The following is a 19,721-nucleotide window of genomic DNA, read 5'->3' as shown; positions in this document are numbered from 1 at the left end:
TTCCTGTGCCATTTGTTCTAGAGAGGAGGCCACACAGCTGACTACCTACAGTGAGTTAAACCAACCTAATCACTGATGTGGATTATAGCTCTCTTCAACAGCCTCCTTCCCCTCAGCCAACAACATCCTACACCCTCTACCTTTCTCCCAGTTGCTCAGAGATTTTTACATGAAGGGGTGTCATATGCCAGATTGCCTCATTATAACACCCAAATTACCCATTCTTTTTTTCCCCTCCAAATATTTTATTTTATTTATTTATTTATTTATTTATTTATTTATTTAGGAGAGAGAGAAAGAGGGAGAGAGAGAGAATAAGCAGGATGGAGGGGCAGAGGGAAAGAGAGACGCAGACTCCTCACTGAGCAGGGAGCTCAACACGAGGTTCAATCCCAGGGCCCAAGGATTATGACCCAAGTCGAAGGCAGACGCTCAACTGGCTGAGCCACCCAGATGCCCCCAAAATTACCCATTCTATATTGTTTCTTTATGGATCTAAATGAGAGCTGATAAATCTATGACAACACATATTTTCTAATTTTAGCTCAGCAGAGAGTCTTTCCCCAATACTTTGATATAATAGCTTAGTGTTGCATGTTTTCCCTCTCTGATCCTCAGGGACCACCAGTATGGGGATTTAGGTAGGCAAAAGGGAGAGACTGTTGGTCAAATGAGCTTTAATAGTACAGATTCTTTGGTAGCAAACAAAAGAACTCTAGGCAGACTCAAAGAAGGGCTGTGCATGGTCTGAAAGTGTAGGAATCAGGAACCTTTTGGGAGTTGCTATAGCATGGCTTCATTAGCCACCTGTTTAAAATATACATTAGGTAACTCAATTCCAAACAAATTTTGACTATCAAATTTCAGAGAATGAAACTATAAATGATTTATATTTGGTCACATATCCATTCCCTTGACAAGTAAGTGGGATTTTTATAACTGGCAACTCCAAACTATGAATTTCTCAAGAAGGAAATAAAAGAAGAAAAAACTGCAAAGATTTCCACTAGAGGCCTTTCTTTCTTTCTTTCTTTCTTTCTTTTTTTTTTTTTTTTTTTTAGAGGCCTTTCTTTAGATCTGCCCAGTTCCAGTCAGCCTGACTGGATGACTTGATCACTTTTGTTGAACAAATTCTAAATGAATTTTAAAGATATTAAACAAAGAGAAATTCAGCCTGAGATGGCTGGTTTGTATGTGGCTTCTGTTCTAACCTGAACTATCCATGTCACTAGATCTGGCAATTCTCTGTGCTCACCTTAGAAAATCCCTCAAACCACACATCACTGATGAAAGATTTTTAGGTTGAGACAGAGAAGACGGTTGTATTATACCCCATGCAGCAAATGAATAAAATTATATTAAGAAACTACCCCTAAGAGGGATGCTTGGGGAGCTCAGTGGTTGACCACCTGCCTTCGGCCCAGAGCGTGATCCTGGAGTCCCAAGATCGAGTCCTACATCGGGCCCCCTGCGTAGAGCCTGCTTCTGTCTCTGCCTCTCTCTCTCTCTCTCTCTGTGTCTTTCATGAATAAATAAATAAAATCTTAAAAAAAAAAAAAGAAAGAAACTACCCCTAAGAAATAGCAAGTGCTGGAGAGGATATGGAGAAAAGGCATTCCTTCCTTCCGTGTGGATCCCTGTTTCAGTGTCTGAGTCTGGGGAACACGGACCCAGAAACAAACACATGAGCCCATGTGCCCATGAACACCTACATATACACAATGAATTGTCTCAGGGCATGGTGGACATACCCTAAGGTGATCCCCAGTGAGTCACACCCTCAAATACTCCCTCCCCCTTGAATGTGGATGGAGCCTGGGTCTTATTTACAGCCAACAGGGTAAAAGTGATGAGATCCTCACTCCTGGGTTCATGTCACATTATAGGAGACTCAAGAGAGAGAGAGAGATTCTGTTGTTGGCTTTGAGGAAGCAGACCACCATGTCTGAACTGGGGGTGGCATCACATGGCCAGAAATAATGGCGGCCTCTCGGACGTAGGTCTTGCCCCAGGACCACAGCCATCAGGAAAACAAGACCCTCAGTCCTGCATGTGCAAGGAGATGAACTCTGCCAAGAACCTGTGTGTTTGGCAGGAGATTTTCCCATATTTCTCCAGGTGAGAATGTTACCCAGTGACTCCAGGATTGTAGGCTTTGGAGGCTCTGAACAGGAACACCCAGCTAAGCCATGCACAGGCTCTTGCCCCTGGGAAATTCCGAGATAATAAATATGTGTTGCTTTAAGCCACAAAGTTTATGGTACATTTTTATGCAGCAATAGAAACAACTACATTCTATGTGAAACTTTTCAATCTGAGATAGGGACTTGTTTTTCCTCATTCCTTGCCTAGGACCTTGCTGTCAGGGATCTGCCCTCTGGCCTCTGGGACCAACTTTGTCACCTTGGTTTATCATCTGAGGACAGACAATTTTGTCATCCTTTCTCACTCTTTGTGAATTGTTTCCACTAAAGTCAAATAGGCAGATGATCTTCCAGTTGTCTGATGAATGTAACTGTCTTCATTAATACTTTAAAAAAATTCCTTCTGGAAGGCTTAGCCCAGCAGAGCCAGATTTTCCCAATGTCAGGACCAGGTCAGATCTCACAGGACCTTGCTCCATGGCTCCTTTGGAAAGTCTCTTGGGTTGTAACACAATACTTAACAGTTCTTTTTTTCTTCATGTGTACAAATTCAAGCAATTCTCTAAATTCAAGCAAATTTGAATTCATAAATTCAAGTAATCCTCTAAAATGCTGTAAGGCTGAGACTCTCTCCTCTGTTCCCTAGGAGTGTAGGAGGAAATTTAACATTATTTGGCAGATCTCTACATTTCTAAAGACTGTTCTACAGGCTTCCAAGGACTTTCCTACAGCTATGGAGTGGAACCAGCTTAGCCTTCTCTTATTCTTGCTTTCTGATATCTGCTTTATCTAGCATTTCAGAACTGTTTCCAGTCAAGATTGAAATATTTCTTCCCTGGAGACAAGATACACTTGAGAGTAGTGGGGAAGACTCTTTTGGATCTCAGCATTTCAGTCTGATGGAACAGAGACTCCCCATGTCAGCCCCTATTTCTGTAGGTCAGTCCTGGCATGGACCTTGTAGGCATGTTCCTGTAGGCCAGGCCTCTGCTATGTTCATTAGAGGCCTAAGAAGAGGATTTCTCTTTTAAAAAATTCAGAAACCAAAGTAGAATCTTTTAAAATCACTTTTAAGGTATTTATTTCCCTGCTCTATCATCACACTGAAAGTCAGAAAAATTAAAACCCCAATAAAACTGTATTCAACATCTCTTCTCCTGTGAATAACTATGCAAACTACTTTATATATGGCCCCATTAAAAACTCTTTGAGTAGGATCCCTTCGAACTCAATGTCATCACAGTCCACTGCTCTTCCAAAATCAGCAGGGGCCCTGAGTATCCAGGGTAGTCATGCACATGGATCCTTTCCAGGGGCAGACTGCTCTCTCAAATACTGGTCTGCTCCTGTCACTCTTGGTCTTGCTATTTTTCTGATTATCAGAGAGTGGTCAGGCATGTTCAGTTGATGCATGTGTCTATTGCCACAGGAAACGCACTTTTGGTTCAGGGTTGGCCCACACTTGGTCTCTCAGCTCACCACTGCCTCGGGTCCTCTTCCCATGCCCAGCCAGTGTTCCCCCAAGAATAACCCCTGTGTTGGAAAAGCTGCTTGCAGGAGTTTGCAGAATCAGCTATGACCTGGGCTGATGGCCACCCACTCATTCTCCAAAGGGCAGCACCTTACCCTGTTCTGGACCTCCTTATGCAGATGACCCACCACTTTCGCTGTGACAATTTTGCTAACTGTGAATCTCAGGAACTTTAATAAAATCCTGACACTTTCTGTTAAATCCTTATCCCAGGAGACTGAATGCCTCAGGTAATATACAATTGCAATATACTTAGAAGAGCCATTGGTGTATTGTTTCTTGAACTCGAAGATTTGCTGCAGGGGTCTTAGGGACACACATCACTGTGATCCCAATTGAATACCTTTCTGGACAAATAATTTCATGAAATCTACTCAATGATCCTTAAACAAAGTCTTTTTTTTTTTTTTCTTTCTTTCCATTTTACAAATGGGAAAACACCCTCAGAGAAATTGAACGAGCTGTTCCAGGTCACACAGCTATTTATTGACATACCAAGGACTGGATCTGAGTGTGTTTGGCAATAAAATTCGTGCTTTTTCTTTGTCTTTTCACTCAAAGGAGGAGAACTCCTGGACTGATGAGGGAATAAAAAGATTTGTCTTATGAATCTAAACATTGGAAGGCGTTTCTCAAACTAGAATTGTATGCTCCTCGTGCTCAATGAGGATGATTTAGGGAGTTTGCTGGTTCTCTGTACAACTTCTAAAAGTGCGTGATCATTTTGATGCCAATGTGGGAGGAAATGCAATTTTTTTGTATAATATACTTAATTACTTTCTGAGTAACGCCTTGAGATCTTCTGCTGTGTTTGCTAATTTATGGTAAAATTCATTGGCACCAAGTTGCATTACTTTAATTATGAGTTAATGGGAGAAAACACAGGCTGATTTCCTATGTAACACAGCGTAGAGGAGAGGCCAACTGTTGTTGCTCAGCTTGCACACAATGAAGGCCTTGTGGCTTGGATGGAGAAAAGCAGTGACATTTGAGCCACAGAATAACTGTTGAACTCCAGATGAATCTGAACTGTAGCAAAACATTCCAGGCTCCTTTTGTAAGGCTAGTTCAGTGGCAGCAAAGGAACATTAATATGAATTTAATTTTAACCACGTTGAATTTAAACTACATTAATGTGAATTTGAAGTTTATCAGATGTATAGTTTTATTTCTACCTAATATTTTTCTTGGTTTTGTAAGAACTACAAGCATAAAGCATATATACCAATTTTAATGTTTATATATATTTAATATAAGAAGATAATCTTTATTTGAGCATAGTTGATATATGTTACATTAGTTTCAGGTGTACAACATAGCTGTTCAACTCTTCTGTGTGATGCTATGCTCACAAGTGTTAGCTACCATCCGTCACCGTACAACACTATGACAATATCATTGACTATATTCCCTATAGTGTGCCTTTTATTCCTGTGACTTATTCATTCCCCTTCACCCATTTTTCCCATCCACACCCCTCTCCCAGCAACCATCAGTTTGTTCCCCATATTCATAAGTCTGATTCTGCTTTTTGTTTATTCATTTGTGTTTTTCTCAGATTTTATTTACAAGTGAAATCATATGGTATTTATCTTACTGACTTATTTCACTTAGCATAATATCTTCTAGGGCCGTCCATGTTGTCACAAATGGCATGATCTCATCCCTTTTTATGACTGTGTGATTCTATCTATCTACACACACACACATACTCTATATGTACCACATATATGCACCACACCTTCTTCTATGGACAAATGGGTTTTGTAATTTTGTGTTTACTCTTGACTTATAACAGAATTCTAGAATTAAAGTGAGAACCTCCCTCTATCTGAATCAGGATGTCTATGTGTCAGAAAGACCTTTGCATCTCATTGTGTGAGTGTGTAATATTTTCCTACGATTGTTATTAACAACTTGAATTATAAATTATCTTAAATAAAAGGATCCTTATTCTGATTAGCTTATTGAGATAAATTAGTGTTTATATAAATTGAATATTTCTAAAATTTCCAGAAAATAAGGAATTTGAACTTCTAATGTTTTCAATGTAGAATTTAAAAGTATTCTTATTGAGACTAACTAAAAAGTGCTTTAAGAATTTAAGTTCACGGGATCCCTGGGTGGCTTAGCAGTTTAGTGTCTGCCTTTGGCCCAGGGCATGATCCTAGAGGCCGGGGATCGAGTTCCACATCAGGCTCCCTGCATGGAGCCTGCTTCTCCCTCTGCCTATGTCTCTGCCCCCGCTCTCTCTTTCTCTCTCTCTCTCTCATGAATAAATACATAAAATATTTTTTAAAAAAAGAATTTAAGTTCACATAATTTTGGCAAATTTTGCAAATTAACTAGTGTAGTAGTTTTAATTTATTTATTTTTCTTTTTTATAAATTTATTTTTTATTGGTATTCAATTTGCCAACATATAGAATAACACCCAGTGCTCATCCCGTCAAGTGCCCACCTCAGTGCCTGTCACCCAGTCACCCCCACCCCCGCCACCTCCCCTTCCACCACCCCTAGTTAACAAAAAGAGCAGTTGCCATTGCTTTATCAGTGTAAAGTGTAGACTTTTACTCCACATGGGTAAATTCTTCCCAAACTTATGCAGAATTGCCGGCTATATAGACTAGCATTACTTCTACTTAATGTTCAAAATTATGAAAAATATAACTCTGTGCTTTATTAAATAGATTATTCTGATACAATTTTATTTCAACAATAACTATGTTTTGTAGTATGTCAACTTGAAGATAATTTCCAAGATGTTTAGGTAACTTAAACCTTAGCCTGACAATGACTTGAATTAATTAATGGCTACACATTGAATACCTACTGTTTCTAAGTAAGATAAATACTAAAACGACTACCAAGCATAATTTTAACTTCATATGATTTTTCTTCTTCTTATATGCTACAGGGAGACCCTATATTCTTGAGTTTATTAGTGAATGTGTTCATTTTTGTTATTTTGAGAAGTATGAAGTATGGCTATAGTTGTGTTGTATCAATGAGCTCTGCTTGACTGCAAAGATCCTGGTGTGTAAATTATTCACCCCTCAGTTTCCTTTGTGAATTTGAAGTTAGTTTGGTTAAAAGTTAGAATAAATATATGTGTTAAGTCTCTTTTTAACAGCAATAGTTTCAGAGAAATACAATTGTGTACATACTTCTATTTGTCAAGGAAAGGAGGAATATTGTCCTAAAGTACTACTTTGTTTATCTCAAACCCCTCTGCACTCTTGAAGCTAATTGAGGGTCACAAGGAGCTTTACTTATGGATAATAATCATTAATATTTCCTGTGTTGAGGAGCACCTGGGTGGCTCAGTCAGTTAAGCGACTGACTCTTGATTTTGACTCAGATCATGATCTCAAGATCTTGAGATCAAGCTCGCATCTGGCTCCATGCTGAGCATGGAGTCTGCTTAAGATTCTCTCTCTCCCTCTCCCTCTGCCCCTCCCCTAACTCTCTCTCTCTCTCTTTTTCTTTCTCTAAAAAAATTTTTTACCATATTGAAAATTGTAACAAATTTTAAAATGTTTATCAATTCATTAAAAGATAGTGACAATGAATAATATCTTAGCAATGTTATAAATTTAATTTTAACCTCATGAACCCCCTGCGATGGTTCTAGAGGAAAGTATCAGTTTGTTCCCAAATATGAAAGAGTATATTGAAAGACAACATTTTAAATGGATTTTATTTGTGTTGGTTTAGAACACTTCAGTTTGAAAAGTAGATAATATTTAACTTCTTTGAAAGTATGCTTAATTTCATTGTGCATTATTTCCTGATTTACTGTTTATTGCCTTCAGCTACAATGTGGAAGGTTATTCTTTTTTTGGTGCAATCTGCCTAGAACAACAAAGATTCTGTGTCTACCAGAATAATCTTCCATGGTCTATGTTGACATTGGCATGTCCTTGATTTCACACTTAGGAAAGAACTAAAGTTCTTTACAATCGTGTTATTGTCTCTCTCTCTCTCTCTCTTTCCCTCTCTCTCTCTCTCTTAATGTTTTATCAGCAGTTTGAAATGAGTAGCCAAGTATTGTTTCTATTGTAAATGTTCAAATTTCCTGACAACTTGACTTTTGCCTTCCTCAAATCAAATTCTAAATTTAAAATAAAATTTTAAAATAATTTTTTCTAGATATCTTTTGCATCTAAAACTACCTTGGAGGTTTCCTAGAGATGCCCTGGAAAAGTACAACATTTGTTTTTTCACTTTATAAAGAGAACTGTTAGAAATAATTGGATTCTTTTGATATATTATTATTGACAAGTTGCACTGGTAGAGTTGTCAAATTGGAAGAGATGCTTAGCCTTCTTTCTTCTTATGAGTAACATTTAACTCATAAATGTTACTAGTATAAATATTTCCGTGAGAGGGTGCTAGAAATTTGTCAGTTCACTTACTGTCTATGATATGTTGCTGTTGATCAGTCCGGGTGCTGCTTTGACTGATATCAGGCAATGGCATAGGGTTCTTAGCTGTAATTTCAATTACTGGAGGTTGACATCAGTTACTTATGGAGTCTATTAATATACATGCTCAGGACCTACTCTAAACTTGCTAAATCTTTTACATAACATTGACCTATTCTTTTGCTGTTGTTGTTACTTTAAAACATTTTATAATTCTTATAATATGAAAGTGTCAGTGAAATTGGTTTGAAGATTCTAAATATAGACAATGTTTAATTTTCAACCTCTGCCAATTTCCATATTCATTACATGGGCAGATGTTAATATTGCACTGAATAATTTTTTGTTTTCAACATAGTATTTAACTTTAAGATAAAAAACCATGTATCTGAAACATAGTTATGAAAATACCTATTTGGCTTTTAGCTTCTATCAAAAAGACTCTTCTTTTTAGGTATTAAGATATTCTTGGTATATTCTTACTATGGGCTTGGTGATTCATGTGTTCTTATGTCAATAACATTATGGGTTATATCTGAAGATTTTTTTCTCTGTAAGGCTTATAAGTTCCCTCAGTTTTTAACCAGAATTATTTTTTGTTCTTTTTTGATATTTTGGGTGGTTCAAAACAGGGAGTAGCATAAACCAGTCTTCTGTAATTCTTCAAGGAGGACCGGAGGATTGAGGACAAGTAAGGAAGAACTGAACTGGCCTGAAAGAGAGACCAGCAGGGTTTTGTGCTGCCCTGTCTGAGCATCAGCCTCATGGGAATCATCCCTGGCCTATCCGGACTTGGGCTCCACATTCTGCCTCCTATTTTGCTCTGACTTCTACATGTTGAAAATAACTCAGCCAGACGTGCCCACATACTCTGTCTTCATGCCTGAATGTGATTGCCCTGCAGAAAGCTACACTGACCACTCCTGTCCCTCCTTTAACCACACAGGCAACTTTAGTTGAGTGATAGCACCTCCAGGAGTAGATCCCTGCCACCCTGAGCAAATGATGCTGCACTGCTTCTCTCTGCTCAGTGGTCTGCCCCTGCACAGCTGACTGTGGATTCTGTTGCTGTGACTGGGCTAGAGGAAGAAGTAGTAACTGTTTAATCTATAGCACAGTGTTTGAAAGCATGGACTTTAGAGCCAGACATTGCTGTTTGAATCCTGGCTTTACCAGCTTAATATCAAGGGCAGATTGCTCATCATCTCAGAAACTGTATCTGTAAGGTAGTATGTATTTGCAGATTCAATGAGATATATGTAAACTAGCACTTAGTAAGTATCCAATTAATGGTGAGTTTTATATAGGAAGTCACTTACATTAACTACTCTGGGGAGGAGGCAAAGCCCAGGTTTTGCTCAGCCATCTTTTCTAACAAATTTTCATAGTGAAACTTCATGGCTTTAATTACATTCTCAGTAACTTCTTTTGGGGGCCAGGGGAGTAACAATACTGTAGTTTTAAAGTAGATGTGATCAATCAGGTATTTACTACTAAGTATATACTATGGCATGATATTATATTCTAGAACCTTAAGAAGGCTTAAATTCTGTGTAATACTACATGGTCTAGGCCTCCCCCTGCTGATTCATTTCTGCCCCACCTCCGTCCCTGAAACTGCCTCCCCAGCTGCCTTCGTGGGGCCATCATGCAGGGCAGGGCCTTGACATTGTTCCTAAACTTACTTCTACTTTTACAAGTTGTTCTGTGTCTGTGCTATTTCTTGGTTGCAACATAGTCTGGAATGACAGTCCTCAAGTAGAACATATACCTGTTGCCTCATCATGGTGTGTGTTCTTATACTTTATGCCCATTGTTAACTTTTGTAAGTTCCCAGTGATGCTAGAGACTAACCCCTGACTCAGGGAACTATATGATCCAGACAGAAATAGAAAAAGGGAGTGTTGGAGGGGCACCTAGGTGTCTGATTCTTGGTCTTGGCTCAGGTCATGATCTCAGGGTCCTGAGATTGAGCCCTGCGTTTGGTTCCTTGTTCAGCATGGAGTCTGCTTGAAAATCCTCTCTCTCTCTCTGTCCCTCCCCACTCACATGCACACTCTCTCATTCTCTAAAATAAATAAATAAATCTTTAAAAAAACAAAGAGAGGGAGAGAATTGGAGTTGGAAGAGACTGTTCATTCCAGAGTTGCCAACTGGTTTCCATGGGCAAAGGTCAGTAGGCCTACTTTGTTTGGCTGACATACAGCTTGGAAGAAATTAATTTGACACTAGTTTTCCAGTTAAAAGTGCTTTACACAGGCTTCTTTACTTACTCATATCTAACCATACCCTTTAAGCATTTGTGTTTAACTGAAGACCTTCATTTTATAGATAAACTAAAGTTGAAAGAGACATGTGCCCAAGGTCACAAAGACTTAAGATGGCAAAAAAAAAAAAAAAGAGAGATGTGCCAAGTGCTCTAGCAGTTAGGAGGAAAAAGACTTCTTAAATAACCTTTGAAAAACCAGCGGAGACTCCTAGAGGAGGTGGGGGCACTTGGTCGGAGGCATGTGCAGACATCGGTTAGCAAATGAAGGGGTTCTAGGCTCTGATATGTTTGAAGGGAGGGAGAGTGGTTAATCCCACTGCTCTCTTACTTTATTGGGGCCTTTCAAATGTTAGCCAATTACAGAGTGAAGTGCCTTGGTATTGGATTAAGAAGGTAGTTGAAACGATAAAGAGAATGAGTGATGGAATTAGGAGGGAGAGAAGGAAAATAAATAATTGTGATAAGGATGATAAGGATGGGGTTGGGAGAAGAGACTCAGGGGACGACCATGAATGTGAGGGGTTTTGTAAATAAATAGGTTTAGATTTAGAGTTTTTCAAAGGTGAGCTTTTGTGGGATTAACTCAGCTCTGTGGCTCTGCAGAAGCAGAGGAGTCACTGAACATGCTTTCTGGCTGAATCTCTTCCATCCCTTTTGGGAAGGTTTTCCATAATTTTAAGTCAGTTATTCACCCTTTTGAGGTATACAGTGTGATGCGGTGACTAATGTATACAGTTGCGTGACCACCGCCACAACTGTGATCTAGAACACTTCCGTCCCCCAAAGCATTCTCTGATGGTCCTTGGCAGCCAAACCCCTTGCCACGTGCACCTGCTGGCCAGCACTGCTCTGCTTTCTATCACTACAGTTTTATCTGTTCTAGAGTTTCCGATAAGTGGATGGTACCTTACAGCACGTAGTCTTTTATGCCTGGTTTCTTTTATGTAGCACAATGATAATTTTTGAGATCTGTCCATGTTATGTGGGTCTATAGTTGGTTTCCCTTTATCACTGAGCAATATTCCATTGTATGGATATGCCTCAGTTTGTTTATCTGTTCACCAGTAGATGAGTCAGTACCTTTGGATTCTTCCCGGGTTTGTGCCATTATGAATTAAACTATCACAAAATAAAATGTAGTGAAGAATTGCATGTAGGTCTTTCTGTGGACATGTGGTCTCATTACTCTTAGGTAAATAGCCAGGAAAAGACTGTTGGGGTATTTGTTAAGCATGTTTAACTGTATAAGAAACTGCCAAACTGCTTTTCAAAGTGACAGCACCCCTGTGCATCCCAGTTATATATCTGTGAGGCTCTGGCTGCTGTGCCTCCTCACCAGCACTTGGTTGTTTTTTTTTTTTTAATTTTATTTATTTATTTGAGAGAGAGATAGGGAGACAGAGAGAGAGAGAGAGAGAGAATGAGCAGGAAGAGGAGGGAGAAGCAGGCTCCCCACTGAGCAGGGAGCCTGAAGCAGGCCTCCATCCCAGGACCCCGGAATCAAGACCTGAGCCGAAGGCAGACGCTTCGCCGACTAAACCACGCAGGCGCCCCAGCACTCGGTATTATGAGCCTTTTTCATTTTAGCCATTCTAGAGGATGTGTTGTGGTATCACGCTTGGTTTTGTTGCTGTTGTTCGGATTAAATTTCGAAGTACCTCAGGTTTTTTCTCATATGGTTTTTGCTGTGTCTAGGATGTCTAACCCAAGATCATGAAGTTGGCTGCCTGTATTTACCCTTAAAATAAGTGCTTTCTGGCTTAATCTTCGTGCCCTCAGCTTAACTCTCCTCTGTCTTTATGCACATAGTGAATACAAACACTTCACATATCATAGTAAATGTGATGAAAATGTGTGTTACAGTTTTAAATTAATGCCTGGTGTATACCTCCTTTACTACCTTGTGTCTGCATTGCCTCCTATGGGCTTGTTTGTGCACAGCCAGTCAGGCACATAGAATTTTCTGGAGTCTTCTCTCCTACATAGCTGTCTCCTCATGCTCCAGCAGGGGGCGTTAGTTTATGTTACAGCAGTCAAGCAGCTAATTATGACTGCTGATGTGACTTTCACAGAGGACACTGACATTTGTTAAGTGCCTAGGCCAGGCCCCTGTCCAAAACCGTTTTATAGATCTTAACTAACTTAATCCTCAAATCCCCAAGGAAGAAAATGAAGGCTCCAAGACTTCACGCTCCGTATGATAGCAAGTTTGAGGCAGGGTCAGTGAGATCCCGAGTGGCTTAATGCCAGTGCTTTGCTCTTCCCACTGTAATAAACTACCACAGGCTGTGGCTGGAGTCTTATGTGATTGAACACATCCTGGGAAACAATATCCACCTGATTGTTGTCTTTCTCAAATCAGGTGCTTCTCCAGTCTCAGTTCAGACACCTGATTCTAAAGTCCTGCAGCGGGGGCCTTTCAATAGTTTCCCAAAGGATGGCCCTTAGCCCATAGATAGAGACCCACCTGTATCAGCAGGGCCACAGAGGAAGGCTGTGTAGTTTGTGCACTGCTCAAAAGTACACAGCTAAGGGGGAGGTAGGGACTGAATTCCAGCCTGCTTTTGTCCTGTGGGTCCAGGAGGCTGTCTTCCGAGAGCATCCTCTTTAGTTCCCACAAGGGCACTGTGTCTGCGAGTAGTGGCCCTGTCTTTCAGGTGAAGCTGGCTGGCCCCTGCGATCCAGGGGATGCACATGTGCTGCCCTTCACTTAGTCACCACATCCCACCGTCCTGGCCATAGCGATGGGCTGAGGCCTGAGCAAATGATGCACATCAGGGGATCCTTGGCCAATAAGGCTTTGTTTGGAGGCTTCTGTTTGAGGGCTGCGGGTGTCTTTTTTCCTAAGGTGAGCACTGGGGCTGTGGCTGCCAATCTTGCAACTGGATGGGGCTTGATAATGAGGTTCACTCAACCAAAACGGGTCTAAAAATGCAGAGAGAAAACCCTGTTCTGGTGACTTTGTTGAGCTCTTGGTCGGGTTATTCCTGAAGCCCACATCTACCCACAGACAGTAGAGTAACATGTACCAACGCATCCTCTGTTTTCCTTAGATAGTCTGGCTGTCGGTTGTGACCAACAGTGTACTAACTAGTCTACGTAGCACCCTCAGGCCTGCTCCCCGTACCCCTTTCTGGCTCTGTGTTTCCATCACAGCACCTGTCACCCTCTCATACGACATTGTCTATTTAGTTGTGTTTATGCCTCCACTCTTCACCCCTGCTCTTTAACAGCAAGGGATTCATCTAGTTTGTCCATTGATCGGTGCGCAATCTCTGAAATGAATTCTTAGCACATAGCATACGTTTAATAAGGTGCTGTTGAATGACATAGCTACTCGATGGATAATTAAAGATTACTAAAATGCCATATGCAGAACTGGAAACCAGCACAGTTCTAAAGTTAACCAAGGACCAGCCTTCTAATAAGATACGTGGCTGCTTGCCCGTGTTTGGAAACTGTGCTCACACACATGCAGCTTGTTGGCCTTCCAGCAATTTCAGGGAGAGTGCTTAGTTAGTGTTATGTCATCAAGAGTGTTTTAGGTTGGTGATGCTACTCAGTTGGAACTGTTTTTAAACATGCTTTAAGTATTTTTAATGTATTTACAGAATGATTGTTAGATTGTACTTTGCTTTTTGTTGGTATATCTATTATTTATCACTCCTTGGATTTTTATTTTATCTTTGCTTCTTTGCTATCATGAGCTCCTTTTCTGGAGGAGAGGATGAATGAATTAAGGGAGGTGGGCAGGCCATGGTGTCTTTTATCTCTCATATGTGCCATAGTCAGGAGACATGGAGAATCTCTACTTTTTTGGGAAATTGTGACCCATGTTTCTCTTCTATTCTATTACTTCTTACAGGAAAGACCACAGAATCTGGCACTTAATCCAGTGAGGTCCTTACATGGATCCTATCAGTCTGGCATTTCAGATTTATCTTCCATCATAGAATCGGATACCTTTGTTTCTCTGATGGTGCCTTACTCAGAACACTGGTAGGAGTTGGTGGTTGCTTTTCACTGAAGCTAACTATCAGCCTGTCATCTTGTCTGAGCTCCCACCATTAAGACATTTATCCCTTGGGTTACCAAGCCTTTTTGCGACCTATAATTTCTGATGTCTTCCTCTTTGGTTCCAAAAGGGTGACGGGGGTGTGGAGGAAAGGAGGAAGAAGTGGGGTGGGAAAATCAGCTCTCTTTTCACTTCCCTTATCCTCATTGCACTCTTCTGTGAGCCAGCATGTCATAGCTAGTCTCAGCCTACTAATGTCACAGGGGAGCAGGGGAGCTTTCTCAGGTTCGGGTATAAGACTCTGTGTGGACTGGTTGGCAGAGCAATGTGGGGGGAAGCCAATGGCCATCCACACAGCCTGAAGTGCGTGGCTTGGCCGCACAACCTCACTCTCTGGTGGTGCTTCTAAGAAATGCAGATGTGATCACACCAAAGCCGTATTTTCTGTAATTGTCCAGTCCATATTATTTCTTCTTATATAGCCGAGTAGATTCTTGACCTAGAGAGTCCCAAATCTGTACAAGCGAGAAATTACCTCCTGAGGATTAGAGCAACCACCTCATAAGGGATCTCAAACCTCACCAGGCAGAGAGGCTTGAGTGAAGAGATGGGGCTGTTAGTGGCTGGGGAGACAGGAGCATCAGGCCCGAGGCAGCTCCAGGCCACTGGCTGTGACTCTTGTCTATCCCCATCAGCTGCTGCACTCACTCTGAAATAACACCACCCATTCACCCCGACACAGAGGTTGGCCAGGCCTAGGGCCTCCCTCCCTCCTCTCGTCAAACCAGGGCCACAGCTGGGGAGGAGCTATTCTGAGGGAAGGCACGGTCTAGGAGGAAGGAGATGAAGAAACACATGGGCATATTTTTCTGAGTCGTTTCCTTTTTCATTCCCATCACTACTGAACTGGAACAGAGCAATCTTCTACACAGACAGCTACTTACTAAAAGATGGCCCTGGCATCTGTGGTCCACATCAGCCTAATAGGAACCCTGCTGGTTGACATGCCCTGTTGCAGAAGGAAGACTAAGGAGGTGTCTGAGCAGGAGGATGTGGGCACTAGAGAAAGGGCAGGGGGGTTCAGAAGCTGAAAGGGGCTGGGAGCTCACTCCTCAGGTTCCTCCTCCTGTCTTCTAACCTTTACACCTGATGGCCCAATGCCCAGGGACTTCACCAGTCCCCCTAGATGGCCAGAAGTGGAGAGGAGGAAAACAGGACCACAGGGATGGATCCCAGGGTGACCTTTAGAACTAGAAGCCACTGTCGCAAACAGCGTTGAGGACTTTGCCTCTAATAAACCTAAAAAAGTGAGTGCAGCAAGGGCCTCATCAGCCTCTGTTGCCATGTTTACTCTGAGATCATGATCAAATGCAGCCAGCATGCACAGAGGGAAGAGGACAGGGGCTTGCGAGGGGTGGGCACAGCCTCGATGCACGCTCTACGGTCGGTATTTGCACAGGAAATGCTGTTGCTTGCTGCAATCATTGCTCTCCCAAGCTAAAAAATCTGTAAGAGAATAAACAGATGAAAAGAACAAAGAAAAAAGAAAATAAACACGTTCTAACCCATCCGGCTCTGTACTGCACTTCCCTGTGTTACTTGAGTGCTTTGCTTGGAACCCCGGGAAGGCACTGCCATGGTTAATCTCATGTGTCCACTGGGCTGGGATGTGCGCCCAGGTGTGTCGTGTGAGGGAATTTTTTTATTTAGCTGTGATTGGTATTTAAATTAGTAGACTCTGAGTAGAGCAGATTACCCTCCATAATGTGCATAATCATCCAGTGAAAAGATGGAGTTTCCCCAAAAAGCAAGGAATTCTGCGTCCAGGGTGCCCCCCGGCCCCGGACTGTGACATCAGCTCTGCCAGGCTGACAATCACATGAGCCAGTTCCTTAAAAGAAATCCATTTCTCTAGGGGCATGTGGGTGGCTCAGTCAGCTAAGCGTCTGCCTTTGGCCTAGGTCATGGTCCTGGGATCCTGCGATCAAGCCCCGCATTGGGTTCCCCACTCAGCGGGCAGTCTGCTTCTCCTTCTGCTCCTGATCTCTCTCCTCTCTCAAATAAATAAATAAAAATTTTAAAAAAATAAATAAAATACAATTTAATAAAAGTGTTCCTCAGTCAATTCTCCATGTGCCTTGGAGCTTCTCTCCTAACACTCTTAGCAGCTACAACGTCCACTTTTGCTTGGTTAACTCCAGTGATGGGGTTCTCACTACTTCCCGGAGGTAGCCCATTCTATTTTTGAATAGCGTTAATTGTTCACAATTTTCTCCCTTAATTTAGACAGATATCCACATTTTGTTAGCTTCTACCTATTGATCTTGGTTGTGTCCCTTCTATCTGGACTGTCTTACGCCTTTCACAGCAGCGGTTGGGGTCTCTGCAAGTCTGGGAGAAGCCCTTCCTTCATCTGCGAGGAGACCTTCTCCTTGTGAAGGGTCGGGACCTGGCCTCAGAGTTTGTACCTTACCCACCATTCATCCTTTGCTGTTGGAAAGTTTTCTTGCTCTTTTTTGTGCATATAAACTTTATTCCTTAGAGAGCAGCCCCCCTGCCTCACGTCCCTGAGTCCTCAGTCCAGGTCTTTCCCAGACCCATTTCCTGCCCAGGAGCGGTGCTCTGGTGACACCATGATGGCCCTTTTAAACCCAATGTCTTTGGCATCAAGTAGCCCCTTTATCTTTGATATTCTGTTTCCTTGTTTTATAAGGGAAATGTTCCACATCATTATCCGCTGTGGTTCTCAAATGTAAGGATTTTATGGGTTATGTAGCAGTCTGGAGACAGTTTTGGTCAAAACGACCTGGGGTGGTGGTGGATCTACTGACATCAGGGTATCCTGAACCTACGATGACAGGACAGTCTCCACAACAAAGAATTATCCAGCCCCAAATGTCATTGGTACAAAGGTTGGAGACTAACTTATTAGCATAAAAAGCCCAGAATGAAAGCAGACAAGAGAAACCAGGAGACTCACGTGATCATGTGCAGCCTGCAGCTGAGGGTCTGGGCCCTGCATTTTGGGGACAAAATCCAGGGGAACAAAGAAGAGGGAAGAATGCAGGCAAAGATGAGGTCCTGTGCCTCCCAGGGACCCCTGAGTATCAAGAAGTCCGAAAGGAGTCCTGCATGTTTGCTCCCGGTAGTCGGGGTTTCCCAAAATGTGGCATCTTTCCCCTTCATGGTATGAATATAATAGGATTTTAAAATAAGCCTATTTCAGAAAAAAAGTGCATGGATGTAAAGAACCTATTAAGTAAACAGATGAACCACTGGGCCATTGATACGGCTGAGATTGTAAAGTGGTCACAGATGACTGAAGGTCGGTACACCATGTCTGTGGCAAGACCACCGTCCTATAGAAAACAGAGTTGTTGGTGTGGATGGGCGATGAGGAGCGGACGGTCCATATTTGCTCTTACAGGTAAAGGGCAGGGCTATGATTTAGGAAGAGGCAAGGGACAGCACGTGAGGACTTACTGTTCCTGGCGCTTATGTCCGCACAGTACATGTTCTCGCCCATGGACTCACCAGACCAGCTTTTGTATAAATATAAGGCCCCATCGATCCACTGCCACTTCTGCCTCTGCAAGTGACCAGAGATGGAAGATAGTCAGCCAACAGGCCTCCTGCTCACAGGCTCATAGCCAGGGGCTCCTCTCCAGCCCTCTGAATACTTGTAAAAATTTGTCATTGCAAAAATAGGGGAAGCACAGAAATGTGCACGGAATGAAAAATAGAAAACTCATCCCATTTAATCAGTGAGAGAAAAACATTACTAATATTTTGCCATATTTACTTCTGGTATAAATATTTTTCTCGACCACAACAGTTTTATGTGCTACAATATGTGGCGAGCTTTAAGATACCTCTTCAACTATGCATATTGCTTCCTAAACATTTTTAAATGGCAATTATGTACTATAATTTACCTTAATTCTATTGATGATTGTTTCTAACTTAAAATTATTATAAAGAACACTGCCATGAACAACTTTGTTCTGAAGCTGTTTCTGTACTTAAACATATTTTCTTAGTTAGAAATCAGAAGTAGAATGTTTGGGTCAAAGGGCATGAATATGTTGAAGGTACTGATATGCATTTTGTCAAATTACTTTCCAAACACTTTCCAGTTGTAGGAATTTAAGTCTCCATCTACTGGACAATTTCTTTCTTTCTTTTTTTTAAGATTTTACTTATTCATGAGAGACACACAGAGAGAGGCAGAGACATAGAAGGAAAAACAGCCCTGCGGGGAGCCCACTGAGGACTTGATCCCAGGACCCCAGGATCACCACCTGAGTCAAAGGCAAATGTTCAACCACTGAGCCACCCAGGCTTCCCAGGACAATTTCTTTATAACTTTAAAAATATTATTCACTGAGGGGCTCCAGGGTGGCTCAGTTGGTTAAATGTCTGCCTTGGCTAGGGTCATGATTCCAGGGTCCTGGGATAGCCTGGAGGTGAGCTTTCTGCTCAGCAGAGAGCCTGCTTCTGCCTCTTTCTCCCCCTCTGCCCATTTCCCTCCCCTTGCTTCTGCTCTTGCATGCTCTTGCATTCTCTTTCTATCCCTCACACTTGCTCTCTCTCTTTCTCTCTCTTTCAAATAAATAAATACATCTTAAAAAATTATTCATTAATACAAAGCAAAAGCTTGATAATCTTACAAATCAAATTATATTGCTATTTTAATTTGCATTTCTTTGATAACTAGAGACATTATTTCAAAGGATTTTATTAGCTATTTGCTTTCTTCAGTTATAAATGCAGAAAATCAAATCTATCAGGCTTTCCCAAGGGGGCATCTGTGGACCAACTCTGAAGTTACCTTTTGTGGGTCATGCAGGCCGATCCACACAGGCTGGTTTATTTGGAAGCCCCTTATGTACTTTGCTACCATGTTGGCTTCCTTTATATTCTGGAGAGATGCCAGGTGGGCTCCGTTTCCATACAACTGACACTCGAGCTGTGGGCAAGAAATTGTGCTAATCAACTCTTGAGGTTTAAAAGCATTGTCCTCATCCCAGAACCCTGGTGCACCAAGCAGCATGGAGTGTGCAGCCCCATCTCCTCCAGAACTTGAGATCTAAACCCCATAGCACTTCCTGTCTCCATAGGAGAAAATACAATGGTCACAAGTGTGAGATCTCAGAGGAAGAGGGAGCCCGAGGCAAGGTTGTGAGCTTTAGGGTCAGTGGAAGTGCCTGGGCTCCTCCTGTTCTTGCGTCATGTTACCTCAACAAGTCATGACCTCTCTGAACTTTCCTTACCTGCTACACAAGGGAGTTTGTGAGGATATAATTGCTATAATTACATATTATAATTCTGCATCG

The 19,721-nt window shown here is 41.8% G+C and overlaps 1 protein-coding gene across 3 annotated transcripts in view; it reads right to left on the bottom strand.

Annotated features, from left to right (window-relative positions):
* Positions 1–15,718: 15,718 nt before the first annotated feature.
* LOC140601059 (regenerating islet-derived protein 4-like) overlaps positions 15,719–19,721 on the bottom strand; it is a 46,560-nt gene continuing 42,557 nt past the window's right edge. For all 3 annotated transcript variants that reach the window (XM_072769568.1, XM_072769569.1, XM_072769570.1), the window contains 3 exons: positions 19,217–19,354; positions 17,869–17,974; positions 15,719–15,891 (listed from right to left, as the gene is read on the bottom strand). In XM_072769568.1, coding sequence (XP_072625669.1) covers positions 15,824–15,891; positions 17,869–17,974; positions 19,217–19,354 — 312 coding nt within the window. In that variant the 3' untranslated portion in view covers positions 15,719–15,823. The remainder of the gene's footprint in view (positions 15,892–17,868; positions 17,975–19,216; positions 19,355–19,721) is intronic.

Source organism: Canis lupus, chromosome 12 (genome assembly GCF_048164855.1).
Source record: "Canis lupus baileyi chromosome 12, mCanLup2.hap1, whole genome shotgun sequence".
Classification (NCBI taxonomy): Eukaryota; Metazoa; Chordata; class Mammalia; order Carnivora; family Canidae; genus Canis; species Canis lupus.
The sequence above is the reverse complement of the archived record's forward strand: the minus strand, read 5'-3'. Positions and strand labels throughout refer to the sequence as shown.